The sequence below is a fragment of the Nerophis ophidion genome, linkage group LG08, assembly GCF_033978795.1.
Source record: "Nerophis ophidion isolate RoL-2023_Sa linkage group LG08, RoL_Noph_v1.0, whole genome shotgun sequence".
In the NCBI taxonomy this organism is placed as follows: Eukaryota; Metazoa; Chordata; class Actinopteri; order Syngnathiformes; family Syngnathidae; genus Nerophis; species Nerophis ophidion.
Genome location: NC_084618.1, coordinates 27,080,402 through 27,101,771, shown reverse-complemented (window position 1 = coordinate 27,101,771; position 21,370 = coordinate 27,080,402). Strand labels below are relative to the sequence as shown.

At 41.2% G+C, this 21,370-nt stretch overlaps 2 protein-coding genes across 4 annotated transcripts in view; one reads left to right on the top strand and one right to left on the bottom strand.

The window, feature by feature from the left end:
* On the top strand, nt 1-9,488 carry snf8 (SNF8 subunit of ESCRT-II). Its single transcript, XM_061908149.1, has 8 exons — nt 1-364; nt 432-482; nt 3,468-3,606; nt 5,915-6,019; nt 6,086-6,158; nt 6,228-6,369; nt 6,431-6,505; nt 9,178-9,488. Exons 1-8 carry the CDS (start codon nt 311-313, stop codon nt 9,313-9,315), a joined length of 777 nt encoding a protein of 258 aa, XP_061764133.1. The 5' UTR covers nt 1-310; the 3' UTR covers nt 9,316-9,488.
* The window catches only part of calcoco2 (calcium binding and coiled-coil domain 2), a 28,720-nt gene continuing 16,703 nt past the window's right edge, over nt 9,354-21,370 (bottom strand). For all 3 annotated transcript variants that reach the window (XM_061908146.1, XM_061908147.1, XM_061908148.1), the window contains exons 9-11: nt 14,424-14,589; nt 14,320-14,351; nt 9,354-9,680 (exon numbers count right to left, since the gene is read on the bottom strand). In XM_061908146.1, the coding sequence (XP_061764130.1) occupies nt 9,516-9,680; nt 14,320-14,351; nt 14,424-14,589 (363 nt within the window). In that variant the 3' untranslated portion in view covers nt 9,354-9,515. The remainder of the gene's footprint in view (nt 9,681-14,319; nt 14,352-14,423; nt 14,590-21,370) is intronic.

Here is a 21,370-nt window from a genome sequence, read left to right as displayed (position 1 = left end):
GGGCAGTGTTGCAAGCAAACAACCAGAATGGAGCAGCAGCACGGAAGTAGCCAAAACCTCTCCATTTAGAACTGATCTTTTCTCAAATAAAATGACGGATTTTAATGATACTTTATATCGTTACTCTGGTATGCAGAATCTAGGATAATTTACATGCTAAAAGTGGAATACGTGGTGGTCAAAAAAGAATTGCTTACATATGCGGATATAAACATAGCATTAGCTTAGCTTCGTTAGCAGCGTTAAAACCTGTCAACTTTTTGTACATTATTCTTTTTATTTGAATTTACGTCAAACAAGCAGCAGCAGAATGCATCGGAGGGGCGTCGGTGCGGGCGCTATTGCCAAAAAGAAGTTAGCAGAGGTAAATAAAAATAAATAATGAAAACGTCTCCATTGTTGACAGTTCACATTTCTGTTTTTCTTTTCAGGCAAAATATAAAGAAAGAGGAAATGTCCTGGCAGAGGATCAACTAATTCAGGCAAGTTCACTTTTATTTGTGCTTTTTTTTTTAACCAGTAGTCAAAAATGATACTCAAGTAAAAGCAAAAAGTACTAAATTATTTATCAATCAATCGATGTGTATTTATATAGCACTTAATCACAAATGTCTCAAAGGGCTGTACAAGCCACAGCGACATCCTCGGCTCAGATACCACATATAGTGAAACAACGAGGTACGGCGTGGTGCAGTGGAAGACTGGCCGTGCGCAACCCGAGTGTCCCTGGTTCAATCCCCACCTAATACCAACCTCGTCACGTCCGTTGTGTCCTGAGCAAGACACTTCACCCTTGCTCCTGATGGGTGCGGGTTAGCGCCTTGCATGGCAGCTCCCTCCATCAAGTGTCTGAATGTGTGTGTGAATGGGTAAATGTGGAAGTAGTGTCAAAGCGCTTTGAGTACCTTGAAGGTAGAAAAGTGCTATACAAGTACAACCCATTTATCATTTATAACTAAAAGTACTGAGAAATGGTGAGAAAGTTTTGATTCATTCAGGAGCTATTTGTATTGGTACTTGCACTAGAATCCTAGTTGGTGTGTGTGCCAGAGACAGACACTACATAGCATATCCAAGAAGTTACATATTTGTAAATTTAACGAGAAAACCTCTGCTTAAAGGAAAACTGCACTTTATTTCTCCCCAATTTTTTCTGTCATTCACAATCCTCATGTGAGACAACAACACACGTCTTTTTTATTTATATATTCTAAATCTAAATATTAAAAAATTGCTAGCACGAGGCGACTAACAATTCTGGTAAAAAAGGCTAGGCCGATAAAACAATATTGTTATACATCGCCATAAACACAAGTGATATTTAAAAAAAATTGTTTCGATACATATATATAAATATATATAAATATAGGGGGCAGCACGGTGAAGCAGGGGTTAGTGCATCTGCCTCACAATACGAAGGTCCTGAGTTGTCCTGGGTTCAATCCCTGGCTCGAGGCTTTCTGTGTGGAGTTTGCATGTTCTCCCCGTGACTGCGTGGGTTTCCTCCGGGTACTCCGACTTCCTCCCACTTCCGAAGACATGCACCTGGGGATAGGTTGGTTGGCAACACTAAATTGGCCCTAGTGTGTGAATGTGATTGTGAATGTTGTTTGTCTATCTGTGTTGGCCCTGCGATGAAATGGTGACTTGTCCAGGGTGTACCGCACCTTCCGCCCGAATGCAGCTGAGATAGGCCCCAGCGAACCCCCCGCGACCCCGAACGGAACAAGCGGTAGAAAATGGATGGATGGATGGTTTGATATACATAATTTTGGGGGTGAGGGGAGTCACGAGCACTCTGGTAACTGAGCAGGTGATCACTAATCAGTGGGAGTGACACTCAGGTGACAATCTGGTTACCGTATATACTATTAATTTCGGTTTCGCCATCTTGTTGTCTCACGGTTGATTTTGTGCATCGATTGAGAAGAGTAAGTCAAAATGAAGAAATTGTGGATAAAAGAGGAAAAGTCACCTGGACAGTATGGCACTTTTTTCAGATTTTTTCAAAGGGGCCGTAGTCCTTAGCCACGCCCACTTCCTTTCTTTTCAACCCTCGTCCGTTGCCTATTTGGGTATATGGTGGCGGACTGTATAAATAAATACATTAAAAAGTATAACAAGTGTGCTACTTTAAAATATTACTAAATTAGTCCAATACTATTTGAATAATGATTACTGTATAACATACGTTCCTTTCCATATTTAAATGAGAATAACAGACCAACTTACAACTTATACAGAAAATAGTTCTTAGGTTTACATTTTCACACTTTGCACTATTTTTTTTTTCACTTAATTAAGCATTTTTTACATATTCCTTATTTTTGCACCTTTATATTAAGAGCTTATTAAGGGTTCAATGTGATTTTACTATTTTGTTTGTTTGAGTGTTTTCCATGGTTGTGTTGGGTCTGTTGACATTTCCTTTCTGCCTTGATAGCTAATGGATTATAATCAGAGGACTGTTACATTAAAATAACAATATTTACATTTCATATCTTTATTTTCTGCTCCTTACTCTCCATAGGTCATAAAAAATATCAATTATGGATACCGGTCAATGTAAAACACTTATATTGTGATACAGTTTTCAGCCATATCGCCTTGCCCTACCTCAATCAATAGATTATAAATAAATATCATGACTATACAATTAATTAGCGCGATCAGAGTGAAACATAATGTAACAAAATAAAAGTAGTTTCATCGTCAGAAAAATACTCAAGGAAAAGTAAAAAGTTTGTTGCATAAAAACTACCGTAACGAGTACAATTAATCCAAAAAGTTAGTTCAGTAACTAAGTAGTAAATGTAGCACATTACTATACACCTAATTTTAAAGAGCAACTATACTTTATTTGTAACTTTGCCCATCATCCACAATCCTTATATGAGACAAACACTCACATCTTGTAGATTCTAAATTGTAAAAAATTGCTAGCAAGAGGCGACATACAATGCAGGTAATAAAAGAAAAACTTCCAACAAGGTTTTATTTACATGCTGTAAGTGTGTATGTATTGTAGTAATAGGCACAGTCATAAAAACATGTAATACTCACACTGTTTGCTCATTTTAAGCACGTCCAAAGTTATTTTCTGAGCGCAATGATTTCACGGAGCACACAGCAAAGATCGCCATTTGCGACGTCAACAAGAAACAAGCGGTTGTCTTCATGTCCATCACCTCTGTGCCGTATTTTTGATTAAATCACATGACCCTTTGTCACCATTTCTACCTGTGCAGTGATGCTTTTATTTTGAAAGGCCGACTTTTTACAGACCACAGGACGCGTGTTATGGGGATGTTTTAGCTGAATGTTGCCGAGCGGCCAAGCAGTTTTTTTTGCGCGAGATAAAAACAGGATGTGAAAGGACAAAGGAGGGTGGCCAGCTTTGTTGGCTTGTGTGATGCTTCCGGTTCCTCTCTGAAGCCTTCAAAACAAATGTTGTCTTTCTCCTGCAGATGTCCAAGCAGCTGGACACCTTCAAGTCCAACCTGGAGGAGTTTGCCAGCAAACACAAACAGGAAATCCGCAAGAATTCTCAGTTTAGGGTCCAGTTTCAGGAGATGTGCGCCACCATCGGAGTCGACCCGCTTGCCTGTGAGAGCCGCCGTGAAAAATAATATTTCAACAAATTATGTTTTTTTCAGGGTCCATACCAATTATTAGCAGTTGTGGAGGCCGACAAGTGATATTTAGAGTTATTTAAGTTATTTAAACATAAATATTATATATGTCAGTAAGCATCTGGACAAGGCTTTAAGTTCTTTTTTATTATTTTTTAGGAAAGGTGGGACCAGTCGTGACATAATGTTTGATGTTGTGTTTAATTTAGCAGCAAAACACATCAAACATCTTTATTATGTGTGTCTAAGAGGTGCACCGTTTTATTTCAAAATATGGAACATCCCGGAAAATTGGTCGAAATATGACATTTCTTAACATCACAATAACTCATTTACTCCATGTTATAGCATTTTATAACACTTTATGGATTTAATACATTGTAAGGTTTTCAAATATTGTCAACATTTAAATAAAAACAATTCTGGGCTCCTTCACATAGATTAAAGTTGAGACATTTTTCAGAATGACTGACATAATTTCTTCCTGGATGTTACAGAAAGCATGAGAATGTGTGAGCTGATGCCTGCTCTTTTTACTTATATAATCATCTCATATTTTTCAAGATATTTCCACAAAATTTGCATTTTTGGCAGAGATATCCTTTCTGCTGTCTTCATGTCCGTCCATTTCTGTCACGTTTTTATTTGATTGATCATGAAACTTGTGGCGCTTCTTTAGTGAGGCCACGCTCTGAGTGTTATGGACAGACGCTTGTCGAGCAACTCTATCGCGGCAGTAGCCAAAACAGGACCGGTAATACACCAGGAAAGAAGGACAAAAACTGGACTTCCTGGCAAAAATGGGAGGTTTTGAATTGTAACCAGAGGCGACCAGCACTGCAAGAAGGAGAGAAAGGGGGCGGTCGCGGTCGCAAGAACTCAAATAAATGCCCTGTTTGGGGTGAATTATTGACAATGAGAGTGCTATTTATTCTTAAATTAATTAAAGAAATAGAAATTTGGGCTCCAGCAAAAAGGGAACTTTTCTAATGCAGAGCAAGCTTATTATTTATCTATTTCACCAATGATTGATTTTTAAAAATACTAAATACTGGTATCATATGTATGTATATTGTATGCGCTGATGTAGTTCTATTTTAGTTGTAAAAAAAAAAAAGGCAAATACTGATTAAAAAAAATTGATAAATGTTAAAATGCCAAATATAGGTGTTTATAATCGGCCCATCTCTAATTACCACACATTAAAGGCCTACTGAAACCCACTACTACCGACCACGCAGTCTGATAGATTATATATCAATGATGAAATACTAACATTGCAACACATGCCAATACGGCCGGTTTAGTTTACTAAATTACAATTTTAATTTTCCCGCGGAGTTTCCTGTTTAAAACGTCGCGGAATGATGACACGTATGATGACGCGTCACAGATGTACAGTATTTTGTACATCTGTGTTGCTGATTCTTTTGCAATTTGTTCAATTAATAATGGATAAGTCAAAGTAGAAAGATGGAGGTGGGAAGGTTTAGCCTTTAGCCACACAAACACACAGTGTTTCTTCGTTTAAAATTCCCCGGAGGTGAAGCTTTACTATGGATCAGAGCGGTCAAGCGAACAAGGATCCCGACCAATTGTCAACCGGCAGGTTTCGGTGAGAAAATTGTGGTAAAAAGTCGCCTCATACCGGAGATCTGCGGAGCTTGCGCCGTCCATGCAGCTGCCGTGACTTCCCTCAGACACTGGCGTCAACACACCCGTGGACACACCTCTCCGACTATAAAGTACTATTTAACGCACTAAAACACTAGCAACACAATAGAAAGATAAGGGATTTCCCAGAATTATCCTAGTAAATGTGTCTAAAAACATCTGAATCGCTCACAATGCAATCGCCTTTTTTTTTTTAACTTTATTTTTATTTTTAATTTTTTTCTAGTCCTTTGCTATCAATATCCTCAGCAACAAATCTTTCATTCTCGCTCAAATTAATGGGGAAATTGTTGTTTTCTCGGTCCGAATAGCTCTTTTTGTTGGAGGCTCCCATTATAAACAATGTGAGGAGCCCTCACACGGGTTACGTCATTGTCTGCTCCTTCCGGTACAGGCAAGGCTTTTTTATTAGCGACCAAAAGTTGCGAACTTTATCGTTGATGTTCTCTACTAAATCCTTTAAGCAAAAATATGGCAATATCGCGAAATGATCAAGTATGACACATAGAATGGACCTGCCATCCCCGTTTGAATAAGAAAATCTTATTTCAGTAGGCCTTTAAGTTTTGTCACGTTTTTAATCTGACTTTGTGACTCTTGACTCTCAGCTGGCAAAGGGTTCTGGTCAGAGATGCTGGGAGTGGGCGACTTCTACTACGAGCTCGGCGTCCAGATCATCGAGGTCTGCTTGGCACTCAAACACCGCAACGGAGGTGAGTCATGCGACCACTCGGCCTCTTACACGTGACCGACGGTCGGAATGTGGCGTCTTCCGCCAGGGCTCATCACGCTGGACGAACTCCACCTCAGGGTGCTGAAAGGACGCGGCAAATACGCACAGGACGTGAGCCAGTGAGTAAGACTAGAAGGTCCTGGCCTCAGCTGGAGGAACAGAAGCGTTGACGGCGTGTTGTCTGCCAGGGACGACCTGGTGAGGGCCATCAAGAAACTCAAGGTCATGGGCAGCGGCTTCGGGATGATTCCGGTCGGCGGCTCCTACCTGGTGCAGTCGGTGCCGGCGGAACTCAACATGGACCACACGGTGGTTCTGCAACTGGCCGAGGTAACTGTGGATTTCTTCTTTGTTGCGGGACAAACCTGACGCTGTGGTCTTGGCCGTGCAGAAAAAAGGCTACGTGACCGTCGGCGAGATCAAGAGCAACCTCAAGTGGGAGAAGGAGCGAGCGTGTCACGTCCTGGTGAGTGCACACTGTCAATGGTAAAACGCTAATAATATAGGCACCGCTGGTCCTCACCCTCCTGGTCCAGACCTCCAGCTAAAAGCCAGTGCATGCTCTTAAAGGGGATTTGCATTTTTTTGGGAATTTTACCTATCATTTTGCCTATTTTTTAATGCATTCTAAGTCTTAAAATATGGCAAATACCAGGTGGCTAACAATGCAGCTAAAAGGAGTACAGTATTCCGTCCATAAAGCCCTCTAAAAAAACCTCCAAAAAGTGGCAACAATATTCCATTTAGATCTCTTGACCTGAATATTTACCAAATATTATTGATATTATTGTAAGCGCTAACACAGAGGAACTACTTTTAGCGGCGCCGTGCTCTAAGAGCGCTAACTAGTTTATGATGCATCGCCTCTGCGTTAATAAGTGTTGATTCTAGATAATAAATCATGTCTCTCACCTGGATAGTAGAAGGTTGTGGAAATAAACCCACAAGTTGGTTAACTTTGACATCCAACTCAGACCCGCAGATGATGAGAAAAGACGCTTGTTTGCCTCACCAATATTTTTTTTTTACCTGTTTGAGAATTAGGATTACCGCAAATTTCATAGTGTACACTGCTACATTTTTACTACACTCTCTGCGGCTTATAAAACGGTGCGGCTAATTCATGGATTTTTTTTCCCGCTGACGGCCGTAATGCAAATAGTAAAAAAAAAAAAAAAGAAGAAGCAAAGAAACTGAATAAGTGTGTAATCATTTGTGCTATGGAGCCATCTTTTGGACAAGATGGCTCATTGCTGCACTGCTCTTCTTTTTAGAGCTTTAAACCGGAAGTAGAAGTGCCGTTCTGTCACCATTTTTTTTTTTCTGTTTGAGAATTAGGATTACCGCATATTCCATATTGTAAACTGCTACATTTTTACTACACTCTCTGCGGCTTATAAAACGGTGCGGCTAATTCGTGGATTTTTTTTTCGCTGACAGCCATAATGCAAATAGTAAAAAAATAAAAAGAAGCAAAGATACTGAATAAGTGTGTTATCGTTTGTGCTATGGCGCCATCTTTTGGACAAGTTATAGCTTGGTATAGCTCGGTTGGTAGAGCGGCTGTGCCAGCAACATGAGGGTTGCAGGTTCGACCCGCGCTTCAGCCATCCTAATCACTGCTGTTGTGTCCTTGGGTAAGACACTTTACCCACCTGCTCCCAGTGCCACCCACACTAGTTTAAATGTAAAAATTAGATATTGGGTTTCACTATGTAAAGCGCTTTGAGTCACTAGAGAAAAAGCGCTATATAAATATAATTCACTTCACTTCACAAGTTGGCTCATTGCTGCACTGCTCTTTTTAGAGCTTTCAACCGGAAGTAGAAGTGCCGTTCTGTCTTTTAACCTTCCATAGAGTTTCTACTTGTATGGATTCGTCATTCATCACTAAAAGCAACGTTTTCTAAGTTTTATAATTAGAACTAAAATAATTCATACTTACTAAAGCATCTCACGAGTGATGTCTGTAGGAGTGTTTTCATGCATATTTGTACGGGCTATCGTAATGTAACGAAGGTAGCGTCGTGGCATCGGCTAATATGCTAACACGTTTACAAGTGTCTGTGTTAGTATTATTACCTTACAATGGCATTGTTTCAGTTTCACAAATTCTTCAGTAAATTTACCAAAACGTCACCGCAGAATTATTGAATCTGTTTAACTGCTTGGAGAGCTAGCTTTTGCAGCTAACGGGTCCATGACGATGACTTCAGTTTTGTTGGATCAGCCGTTTTACTGCTGTGTTAAAAACACCGTTTGGAAACAATCAAGGTATGTAAATAAATATTTACAATGGAAACAATCAAGGTATGTAAATAAATATTTACAAAATGCATCTGTAAATAGTTAATTTCACAACATACTATATATATCTGCGACTTATAGTACAGTGCGGCTTATATATGGAATTTTTAAAATGTATTATTTAGTGGGTGTAGCTTGTATACGGGTGCGCTATAAACTCTGGAAAATACAGTAATTGGTCATATAAAGGGTACGACATAAACATCCCATCAGTCTTTACCCCAGTGAGAGCGGACATCGTACAGTAAGTGATTGTTTTATTATGTTGATAGTTTGTATATCTTGTTCAGCACTTGGCAATACTGCTACATGATGCTTAGTGTTTCACTAAAGCTGCATCTGTTTAGCACACAGCTTGGAAAACATATAGATCATCCTCATTTTTCTGTATCATCTGTCCCAAAGTAGTCTTTGTTGTCTCATCAAGTCTGCCATGATTAGTGGTGTTGATATTGTTAAAGGGAAAAGTGGACATTGTGATGGGTCTGTGAAATTAATACGCCGCCGTATGCTTAAAAGGAGCTAAATATGAAAATATGATATGCTATTATGAATGTTACTGCATAACATATATACCTAAAGTGTGTATATAAAACCATGATTGAGGTTTTTTTCATCTTTCTTAGAGCGATTTGTAGGCGGAATAGAGCAATCCATTGTTAGCTGACTTTTGCTAGTGTTTATTTACGACATAGAATGTAGTAATGTAAAATAAAAACCTGTTTTAGAAAAGGATTGTGAATGATCGACAAAACTCCTAAAAAAGTGCAATGTAGCAATGAACACATCAAAGTCTTATTGTAGCAGCCCCCTAATTACCCTCCCCCACAGGACCACCTGCTGAAGGAGGGCCTGGCCTGGTTGGACTCTCAGGCGTCGGGCGAGCCTCAGTACTGGTTGCCTGCTCTCTTCACCGAGCTCACCTCCCGTGATGTCACACCCGATGAGGCCAATCAGATGAGCCCGTGATCACGCTCGCTGTACAGAACATGTAAATGAGCGACAACTTTTGAAAGAAGAAGGTTTATTTTTATTTTTATGTCAATAGATAAATTATCCAAAATAGAAATATGTCGTGATTTCATTAAGACCCTTTGAATAAACAATCCCTGGTGTTCTGGAGATTCCCGTTCCACTGCAAACGTTTGTCAAGCCCTTTTGTTCTGACGTCACATTTCGTGGCTGTAGACGTGGTCTTCAAACACCGACTGCTCCATGTTGTCGCAGATGAGCGTACAGAAAGGACACACCTGGTGGTTGCGCTCGTGTTCCTCCACCTCCGCCCGAGACATCCCCGGGAAACTTTCCAGGCAGTGACGGCATGACAGCACCGGCTGCGGAGCAAGCAGACAACATGTCAAGGGATTTACCTTCAATTTGGCGCTCATACCTTTCCCATGGAACTGCAATCTAGTTATGGCTGTGTCTAGAGCTAATCTGCATAATTGACCAAGTCCTTTATCTAAGAGATGGACTTTGTAGACCCGTGTAGACTCGGCGGAAAAGTGAAGCTCTGTTTTCTTAGCACTGTCGCTAGACATGACTCCTGCTAGTTAAAGGCTGGTCTGTGGACATGTGTCGCATCCTCGTAGAGGCGTGTTGCACTCTAGTGGACAAGTGCCAACATGTCTTTGCACGGTTGCAAGTCATAACCTCTACTTGCCAAAGACAGTTGTTGTGTGGACATGTGCCGCACGCTGGTGGACAGCTCGTGGAGGTGTGCGACACTTGTGGACGTGTGTCTTTGCACTGTCGTTACTCAAGACACCTACGAGCCGAAGGCTGGGCTGCACACTTGTAGATTTGTGCCGCACTCCCGTGAACCTGACCCACATGCTTATTAACCTCTTAAGGCCCAAGCTGGCCCTGCGATGAGGTGGCAACTAGTCCAAGGTGTACGCCTCCTTCCGCCCGATTGTAGCTGGGATAGGCTACAGCGACTCCGAAGGGAATAAGCGGTAGAAAATGGTTGGAAAAATGGATGGCCCAAGCTGTTTGTTTACATGCTTTTTTTTTATTTCTCTGTGCTATTTGACTAAAAAAACTAAGAATCATCTTTTGATATGATGTACTTGAGTAACAAATGAGTACTTCATGTTTAGTGACATGCTAATTTTTATTTTTCACTTTTTTCCCCCTAAATTCCATTGTATGTTATACTCTTCTGACTCCACCAGATGGCAGTATTAGTGTCCACACAAGCAGCCAGAAGACCCCAATTTAGTAGTGTATACACAATTGTGGAAATAAGAATTAAAAGGTGCTGTCCACGCATGTGGCCACTAAGCCTTTAGAGGTTTTAAGGATGTTCGCGGCATGGCCATGGACGTGTATCGGACGCTGGTAGATGTGGGGGAAGGTAAAACAAACAACCGAAGAGATGTCTCTAGTCAAAACTCCTGCTAGTAAAATGCAGGGCTGCACTCGTGGCTAAGTGCCGCACACTCATAGAGGGGAGCAGCACACTTGTGGAGGTGTGTTGCACTCTATCGGACGTGTTTTTGCACTGTTGCTAATCATGACTACTCAGGGTTTCCCGCAGCGCTTTGTTGCTATGGTGGCCGCCTTACCACTAAAGAGCCGCCGCCTAAGCTAAAGTCTTAACAAGCTGCTCCGCTTTGTTCTGTCTCTGTCAGTAATCTTTGAAGCTCCCAGCATTATCCCACCCACACAACCATCTGACTGGTTACACGCAGAACGGTAACAGCCAATCAGCAGTGCGTATTCAGAGCGCATGGAGAGAGACACCACCCTAACCAACACATTTTCTGGGGGAAACACTGCTACTACTAGCCAAAGGTTGGGCTGCACACCCGTGGACGTGTGCCACTCGCTGGTGGACATGTCCAGCACGCTCTTGGAGGTGTGCGGTACTCTTGTCGAAGTGTGTCTGTGTGTTTTTGCACTGTTGTTACTCATGATTCCGCCTAGCCAAAGGCTGGGTTCCACACGCCTGGACTTGTGCGGCACGCATTTCAGTGAGAAGGTAAAGAGTGTCTCCAAACTCTTGTCTTTCTAGCAGTGTCGCTGGTCATGACTCCTAGCCAACAGCTGAGCTACACGGCCGTAAACATGTGCCACAAGTTTGAGGACGTGTGCCGCACACATCCACAACTCACCTTTTGCGGACATGAGGCACTTGTTTGTAAACGTGTGCCACACCTTTCATGGAGGTGTTCCGTACGCCCGTGGACTTGTGCCGCACGCTCGAGGACATGTCTTGCACACTTCCACACCTCGCCTTTCAAGATGCCCTGCATGTCTGGGTCTACGTTCCTGCAGCAAATACTTCCCCTTTCTTGTGAATGCATCAGGCAAGAAACACTTCCTGTATTTGATATTTCATGGATACCACATGAAAATTTGGTACCCTTCTTTACTGGACTGAAGGCTCTCTAGTGAAAAAGCAAAATGAATTCACTGTTGCACCCAAAGTATCTGTAGACTCTAAATCAGACCTGGGCAGTCCCTATCCGAACCGCGTGAGGCCAAACATAAATCCCAAAATACATTTTAAAAAGTATCTTTGTCGATTGTGCAATACAACGGTGCAGCTTTTGTTTTGAAAATTGTTATTTGTCTTACTTCTATGTGGACTTATGTGCGTGCGTGATTGTGAGTGAATGTGAAAAGCGGCAATCACAAATTACAAAATACATTTTAAAAAACATCTATGTCGTGTGGGCAATACAACTGTGCTGCTTTTATTTTGAAAAGTGTTATTTATTGACGTATGTCCGTGTGTTACCTCTGAGTGAAGGTGCACAGTGACAACTTGCAACAAGTGATGCCCGGTAAACCCCGAGATGTCAGCTCACCCTAAAAAAAAGTTGATGACGAATGCCGTGTTTTCCACAAGATATGGACTACCAAGTATTTCTTTACAGAATTAAAGGTAAAGCCGTATGCTTAGTTTGTGGTACACAGGTTGCTATGTTTAAAAAATATAATTTGAATCGCCACTACACGACAAAGCACGAGGAAAAATAGCGGAATCTGTCTGATGAAGAGCGCGCAAGGGAGGTTGATGCGTTGATGTTAGAACTGCAAACCCAACAAGGACTTTTTGCCAAACTTCACACCCCCCAGAGAGGCAGCCGTCAGGACAAGTTTCGTCATTTCTCACAAAATCGCCAGAAAAAGTAAAGCGATTTTCGACGGAGACTTTATTAAGGACTGCTTATTGGACTCTGTTGCACTGATATGCCCAGAGAAGAGGGGCGCATTTTACAACGTGTCACTCTCCCGACGCACTGTAACGAGGCAGGTTGACGCCATCGCTGGAAACTGGGAGCTTTAGCTGAAGAACATAACGGCCGACTTTGACTGTTTTTCGCTGGCTTTGCATTTACGTGACACCGCCCAGCTGCTTATCTTCTCACGCTGGATAACTGCAGACTTTCAAATCACGGAGGAGCTGGCAGCCATGCAGTCAATTAAAGGGACAACCACAGGGAATGACTTGTTCACAGAGGTAAATGCGTGTTTGGACATGTTAGGACTGAAATGGGAAAAGCTGGCAGGTGTGACAACAATCTGACGGGGAAAAATGTTGGCCTTTTAAAGAGGATGCAGGATAAAGAGACCATGTGCAGAAATTGACATTTTTGCATTGTATTATACATCAGGAAGTGTTGTGTAAGACTGTTAAAAATAAAACCATCAAAAGCAATCTGCTTTTGTATAAAGTTAAATTAAATTATTATTATTATTTATCTTACGGTATATCAAAAATAACATTGAGCAAAATTAAATTGAAATATTGTCCATGTGGCCCTCCAGCAGTGCTCGGGTTGCTCATGCGGACCCCGGTAAAAATTAATTTCCCACCCCTGCTCTACATACTCTCTAAATATGGCACCAAAGTTGCTGAGCTGGCAACATGGAACCCTGCTGCTACGTCTTCTTATTCTCTGGCAAACTGCTACGATTAAACAAATGTTTGGGAAATGCTGGCACTACATTAGGTACAGAAGTGTGCTAAAATTCAGTTGTACTACAAAACACTTGTTTTGACCCCGACTAAAACAGGTGGAAAAAATTATTCGGGTGTTACCATTTAGTGGTCAATTGTATGGAATATGTACTGTATTTTGCAATCTACTGATAAAAGTTTCAATCAATCAATCAATGATGTAGATCATGGGTGTCAAACTCTGGCCCGCGGGCCAAATCTGGCCCACCGTTTAATTTCATTTGGCCCTTGAGGCAATAATAAATTAACATTAGAGCTGGCCCGCTGGTATTATACACCGTATTCAACACTAATTTTCATACTTGCCAACCCTCCCGATTTTACCAGGAGAATCCCGAATTTCAGTGCCCCCACGCCCCCGAAAATCTCCCGGGGCAACCATTCTCCCGAATTTCCACCCGGACAACAATATTGGGGGCGTGCCTCAAAGGTACTGCTTTTGACATCCACTTCTACAACATGTCGTCACGTCCGCTTTTCCTCCATACAAACAGCGTGTCGGCCCAGTCACATTATATATGCGGCTTCTACACACACACACACAAGTCAATGCATACTTGGTCAACAGCCATACAGGTCACACTGAGGGTGGCCGTATAAACAACTTTAACACTGTTACACCACACTGTTAACCCACACTAAACAAGAATGACAAACACATTTCGGGAGAACATTCGCACCGTAACACAACATAAACACAAAAGAACAAATACCCAGAACCCTTTGCAGCACTAACTCTACCGGGACGCTACAATATACACCCCCGCTACCAACAAAACTCGATTTTGCATGTCACTATAAAGTTATATAAGCCTTGCTTGTTCAATATTCAATGCAAAACTTGTTTGGGTCCCTATTAAAATGTTAAGTTGTTCAACTTTGGCCTGCGGCTTTGTTCAGTTTAGAATTTTGGCCCACTTTGTATTTGAGTTTGACACCCCTGATGTAGATATTTAGCTTGCTGACTCGTCATTTTATTGCGTGAGTGGTTTCTGTACCTGGTCTTCGTCCTCGTCCTCGGTGATGCTCACTGGAAAGAGCAGAGTCACGCATGAAGACGACAAATAATTGGACGCGATTGATCTCCGCCCTCGCCACTCACCAACTGGCAGGTCGTCATACGAGGGGTCGCGCGTCTGGCCTGCGTCGGACTGTGTGAGTTCACCCCCAGGGGGCGCTGTGACCTCATGCTGCGGCGTGTGGGTGGGTGCGGCCGCTGGAAGTTCCTTTAACATCCTGCGCAGCTCCTCAACGTCTCTTCTCAGGTTCTGGAAAAGTGAGCAACAAAATAACCAGCGACTAAACTAAGTTAGGCCTGGGCGATATGGTCCAAAAATTAAATGTTACATTTTTTCCCAATAATTCAATTGACGTTTTTTTTTCCCTTCCCACTTTTTAAAGAAACCGATTAAATAACAATGAGATACTTACATACACACATGTGATTTTTTCGTTTTATTTGTAATAAATTTGCAAAAAAATCTAAAACCTTTTTTTCACAATGTCACTATGGGGTATTGCTTTAGTCGGGAACCTTTTAGCTGACAGAGCCATGAACGCCAAATATTTTAAAAAGTATTTCCGTGAGAGCCATATAATCTTTTTTAACACTGTCAATCAATCATTCAAGGATTATTTATACAGCCCTAAATCACAAGTGTCTCAAAGGGCTGCACAAGCCGCAATGACATCACACTGAATACAACTAAATGTGTGCATTTTTAAGTAAGACCAACATTTTTAAAGTATAATATGTCTCTTATTCTTTTTGGGGCGGTATAGCTTGGTTGGTAGAGTGGCCGTGCCAGCAACTTGAGGGTTCCATGTTCGATCCCCGCTTCCGCCTTCCTCGTCACTGCCGTTGTGTCCTTGGGCAAGACACTTTACCCACCTGCTCCCAGTGCCACCTACACTGGTTTGAATGTAACTTAGATATTGGGTTTCACTATGTAAAAGCGCTTTGAGTCACTAGAGAAAAGCGCTATGAAAATATGATTCGCTTTTTATTCATTACTTATCGTGTTAAGCAATGTCAGCTATTATTTATCTGGGAGCCAGATGCAGTCATCAAAATAGCCACATCTGGCTCGAGAGCCATAGGTTCCCTATAGGTATTGTGTGAAGAATTTTGAGGACAAAAATGTCCTTCATTTTGGAATAACGCTGTAACATAACAAATTGTAAATGCTCTGTAAACGCAGGCTCGTCCACTGTTTGGGCGCTTCATCTTCAACGACGTGCAAATCAACCTCTTTTGCGTTTTTTTCCCCCCCAATATGGTAGTTTGTGTAGTTTTTAGTAGACTTTGTTTGTAAAAGAGTAGCTGGATGTTTCCATTTAAGATGCTGGAATAAGTTTGTTGGGCTGCTGCCTTTTTTAAACAAACTTTGCAGCGTGCCGTCGTTTGTTTCACGCCGGTTGCCGCAAAACCAAACCACGGACAAATATTTTCTTCTCTTTGGAACAAACGTCTTGCTCTTTTTTGGGTTAGATTTAGCCATGTTGTGCTATAATGTGTATGCATCCCCCTAAGGCAGTCCTTCTCAAACAGTAGTGAGGCGCGTGTGATCTCGGGGCCGTACCAGAATAAGATTAAGAGTATGTAACCACGGTGGGAGACGAGGAAAGGCTTCCTTTATTGTTAATAAGCTTACAATGTTATGCAGAAGTATAGTTATAACAATTTTATAGACAAGTTATACTATTTATTAGGGCTGTGAATCTTTGGGTGTCCCACGATTCGATTCAACGTCGATTCTTGGTGTCACGATTCGATGATATATCAATTTTTTTCGATTCGATTCGATTCTCGATTCAAAAACAATATTTTTTCGATTCAAAACGTTTCTGTATTCATTCAATACATAGGATTTCAGCAGGATCTACCCCAGTCTGCTGACATGCTAGCAGAGTAGTAGATTTTCAAAAAAAAAAAAGCTTTTATAATTGTAAAGGACAATGTTTTATCAACTGATTGCAATAATGTAAATGTGTTTTAACTATTAAACAAAACAAAAATATGAGTTATTTTATCTTTGTGAAAACATTGGACACAGTGTGTTGTCAAGCTTATGAGATGTGATGCAAGAGTAAGCCACTGTGACACTATTGTTCTTTTTTTTTTAAATGTCTAATGATAATGTCAATGAGGGATTTTTAATCACTGCTATGCTGAAATTATAACTAATATTGATACTGTTGTTGATTACATTAATTTTTGTTTCACTACTTTTGGTTTGTTCTGTGTCGTGTTTGTGTCTTCTCAATTGTTCTGTTTATTGCAGTTCTGAGTGTTGCTGGGTCAGGTTTGGTTTTGGATTGAATTGTTATGGTATTTTAAAAAAATGAGAATCGATTCTGAATCGCACAACGTATTCGATTCGATTCGTATTCGGATCTATTTTTTCCCACACCCCTACTATTTATAGTCACGGTGTAGAATGGGGGGGGGTGCAAAATATGTTCTTCCTACAGGGGTGGGGGAATGCGTAACAGGAAATATTTGAGAAGAAGGGGTGTCAATATTGAGGCCCATCCATCCATTCATTCATTTTCTACTGCATGTCCCGTTCGGGTTCACGGGGCGTTCACAGTGTCACGGGGCACTCAGGTGCATTCGGGCAGAAGGCGGTGTACACCAGGGGCGTCGCCAGACATATTTCAGTGGGGCCTGTGCCCCACAGTCGATCTGCAGTGCCCCAGTAAAAATTTCACCAATAAAAAAGAAAACGCTTCAGAGTTTTAAGTCTACATAACATAGACAACAGCGCACATACTATTTAGTATGGTAATTGTTTGATACTGTATTCACTCCACGAAACAGTGAGCACATGGCTAATTAATATGGTAATTTATTCACGTGTGGATCAAGACTTCGGTAGAGAAAGAGAGAGAGAGAGAGAGAAAGAGAGAGAGAGAGGCGATGCGAATCACTGCTGAGGTAGGTAACGTTAGCCAACAACAATTTGTTAATTACATTATTTTGATTTTGATTTGACTCAAACTGTAACTCCTAGATGGATATCAGAAAGTTATTCGCCCGCAGCAGAGAGGAAGCAGCAGGAATGAGAGATGTAAGTGAAGTCCTAGCTAGCTAGGCAACATAATATTCTTAAATTGATGCTAAGTTTGCTAACGTTATTCCTTGTATCAAGACAAACATATTCATTTGCTGTACGAGCTGTCGGGGGAATTTCCAATGAAGATGAAACATAATGTTGGTTATTGTCTGCTGGTTCTGCTCAGGACCTCTGCATCAATGATGATTTGGAGTAAGCATGTGTGAGTTGAGTGCTTCTCAAATGGTTTATCTTCAGGAAGAAAAACATTTTTCCATATCAAGTCGTGAGCCACATTTTTAAATCATTCAAGTTTATTTCACAGAAAAATAGCACAGTAGACTTGTCTTGTTAATCGTTGCGACTTTGACTAAAATAATCTTGTTTTGTCACCAGAAAAATAGCTACAGCTAAAGCATCTGGTTTTGTTTCCAGAAAAAATAGTAATATTTCTGTATTTGTTTTCAGAAAGATGGCTAAAAATATTGGGTTTTGTTGCCCCATTTAGATTTTTAAAAAATATATTTCCATGTCTGTCCTGAGTCCTCCTCCAACTTGTTAGTCGGTTTGCCTTTTGCTAAAATACTCACTAATAGTCACTAGAAAAAAGGCTAAAATAATCAGGTTTTGTTGCCACAATTTCATTTTTTTCTCCCTAAACTTTTTTTTTTCATGCACACATCTGACTGCGACTCACTGAAAATGACACACAATACACTTTTATGTCAGGAGCCAGCAGTTGGGAACCACCGGTCAACTGTATAACAGTTACTGTAATATTTCCATGTCTGTCCAGAGTGATTGACCACTTTGCAAAAATGAAAACGAGACGTTACAGTTTACTTCTCAGTAAATTATTCCCTGAACAGACACACAACAGCTGTTCATTTATTCTACTACTGTGGCTTTATTGTTTTGTGTATATTTTATAGTTTTGTGTATCTGAAATAGGATTAGCCACATTGCCATAAATGGAAATTAAATAATATAGAAGAACCCAGAGATGTAGGGGTGCTTTATTTTTGGTTTTACTTTTGTCGATGTTAAATTTGCAGATGATTACTGCAATAAATATTTCAAAAAGATTAATTGCTCTTCCTTTTTGCTTTTACCAGTAGTAGTTTGGAAGTCTGGAGTAAAAAAGTGCACAAGTAGGTGAAATGCATTAGTTAATTTCAGGTTGTTAATCAAAGATCCATACAACATAATCTGATATGATTTCATAGTTTAAAGCACTATTTATGTATTTTTTATGATAAATAAGTGGTAAAAATGTTTTTGCTTGTGACAGACCACTTTATGACATGGTGGGCCACAATAAATGACATGATGTGACTGACTACCTTAAATGATGTGGCAGATCACATTAAATGACATGACGGGCCACATTATATGACATGACGGACCACTTTGAATAATGGGACAGTCGCATTGTATGATGTGACGGACCTCTTTATGACATGGTGGGCCACATTAAATGACATGATGTGACTGACTACATGAAATGATGTGACAGATCACATTAAACGACGTGACGGGCCACATTATATGACATCACGGACCACTTTGAATAACGGGACAGTCGCATTGTATGATGTGACGGACCTCTTTATGACATGGTGGGCCAAATTAATGACATGATGTGACTGACTACATGAAGTGATGTGGCAAATCACATTAAATGACGTAACGGGCCACATTATGACATGATGGACCACTTTGAATAACGGGACAGACCGGATTGTATGATGTGACGGTCCACGTTGAATGCGTGTCTGGCTACATTAAGTGATGTGACAGATCACATTGAATGACATGGTGGGCCACGTTAAATGACATGATGTGACTGACTATGTGAAATGATGTGGCAGATCACATTAAACGACGCGACGGGCCAAATTATATGACATGACGGACCACTTTGAATAACGGGACAGACCGCATTGTATGATGTGACGGATTGAAGGACATGCTGGGCCACAAGGAATGACTACATTAAATGATGTGGCAGATCACATTGAATGACATGGTGGGCCACGGTGAATGACGTGACAGACCACTTTATGACATGGTGGGCCACATTAAATGACATGATGTGACTGACTACGTTAAATGACGTGGCAGATCACATTAAATGACGTGACGGACCACTTTGTATAATGGTACAGTCGCATTGTCTGATGTGACGGACCACATTGAATGACATGTTGGGCCACATTGAATGACGTGTCTGGCTACATTAAGTGATGTGGCAGATCGCATTGAATGACATGGTGGGCCACGTTAAATGACATGATGTGACTGACTACGTGAAATGATGAGGCAGATCACATTAAATGACGTGACGGGCCACATTGAATAATGCGACAGACCGCATTGTATGATGTGACGGACCACAGTGAATGACATGCTGGGCCACGTTGAATGAGGTGACTGACTACATGAAGTGATGTGGTAAATCACATTGAATGACATGGTGGGCCACATTGAATGACGTGACAGACCACATTATGACATGGTGGGCCACATTAAATGACATGATGTGACTGACTACATGAAATTACGTGGCAGATCACATTAAACAGTGCGACGGGCCAAATTATATGACATGACGAACCACTTTGAATAACGGGACAGACCGCATTGTATGATGTGACGGACCACATTGAAGGACATGCTGGGCCATATTGAATGACTACATTAAATGATGTGGCAGATCACATTGAATGACATGCTGGGCCACTTTGAATGACGTGACTGATTACATTAAGTGATGTGGCAGATCACATTGAATGATATGGTGGGCCACATTAAATGACGTAACATGACTGACTTCGTTAAATGATGTGGCAGATCACTTTAAAGGACGTGACGGACCACTTTGAATAACGGGACGAACCTCATTGTATGATGTGACGGACCACATTGAATGACATGCTGGGCCACCGTGAATGACGTGATTGACGACATTAAATGCCGTGGCAGATCACATTGAATGACATGGTGGGCCACATTGAATGACTTGACATACCACATTATGACATGGTGGGCTACATTAATGACGTACTGTGACTGACTATATTAAATGATGAGGCAGATCACAAATGATATGGCAAATCACATTAAAGGATGTGACGGACCACTTTGAATATCGGGACAGACTGCATTGTATAACGTGGCGGGCCGATTTAATGTAATGACGGACCACATTATACGACGTAGCGGGACAGGTTAAATGATGTTATAGACCACTTTGAATGACGGGACGGACCACATTGTATGAAGTGGCGGGCCCTTTTAATGATATGACAGACCACATTAAATGACGTGGCGAGCCAGATTAGATGACGTTATAGACCATTTAAATGACGCGACGGACCATATTATACGACATGGCAGGCCAAAATAAATGACGCGACAAACTACGATTAATGACGTGGCAGACCACATTGAATGACATGGTGGGCCACATTGAATGACGTGACAGACCACATTATGACATGGTGGGCCACATTAAATGACATGATGTGACTGACTACATGAAATTACGTGGCAGATCACATTAAACAGTGCGACGGGCCAAATTATATGACATGACGAACCACTTTGAATAACGGGGCAAACCGCATTGTATGATGTGACGGACCCATTGAAGGACATGCTGGGCCATATTGAATGACTACATTAAATGATGTGGCAGATTACATTGAATGACATGCTGGGCCACTTTGAATGACGTGACTGATTACATTAAGTGATGTGGCAGATCACATTGAATGACATGGTGGGCCACATTAAATGACGTGGCGGGCCAGATTAGATGACGTTATAGACCATTTAAATGACGTGACGGACCATATTATACGACATGGCAGGCCAAAATAAATGACGCAACAAACTACGATTAATGACCACATATGACAGGGCGGGCCACTTAAACGATGTGGCAAATAACATTAAATGATATGGCGGGCTACTTTGAATTCTGTAG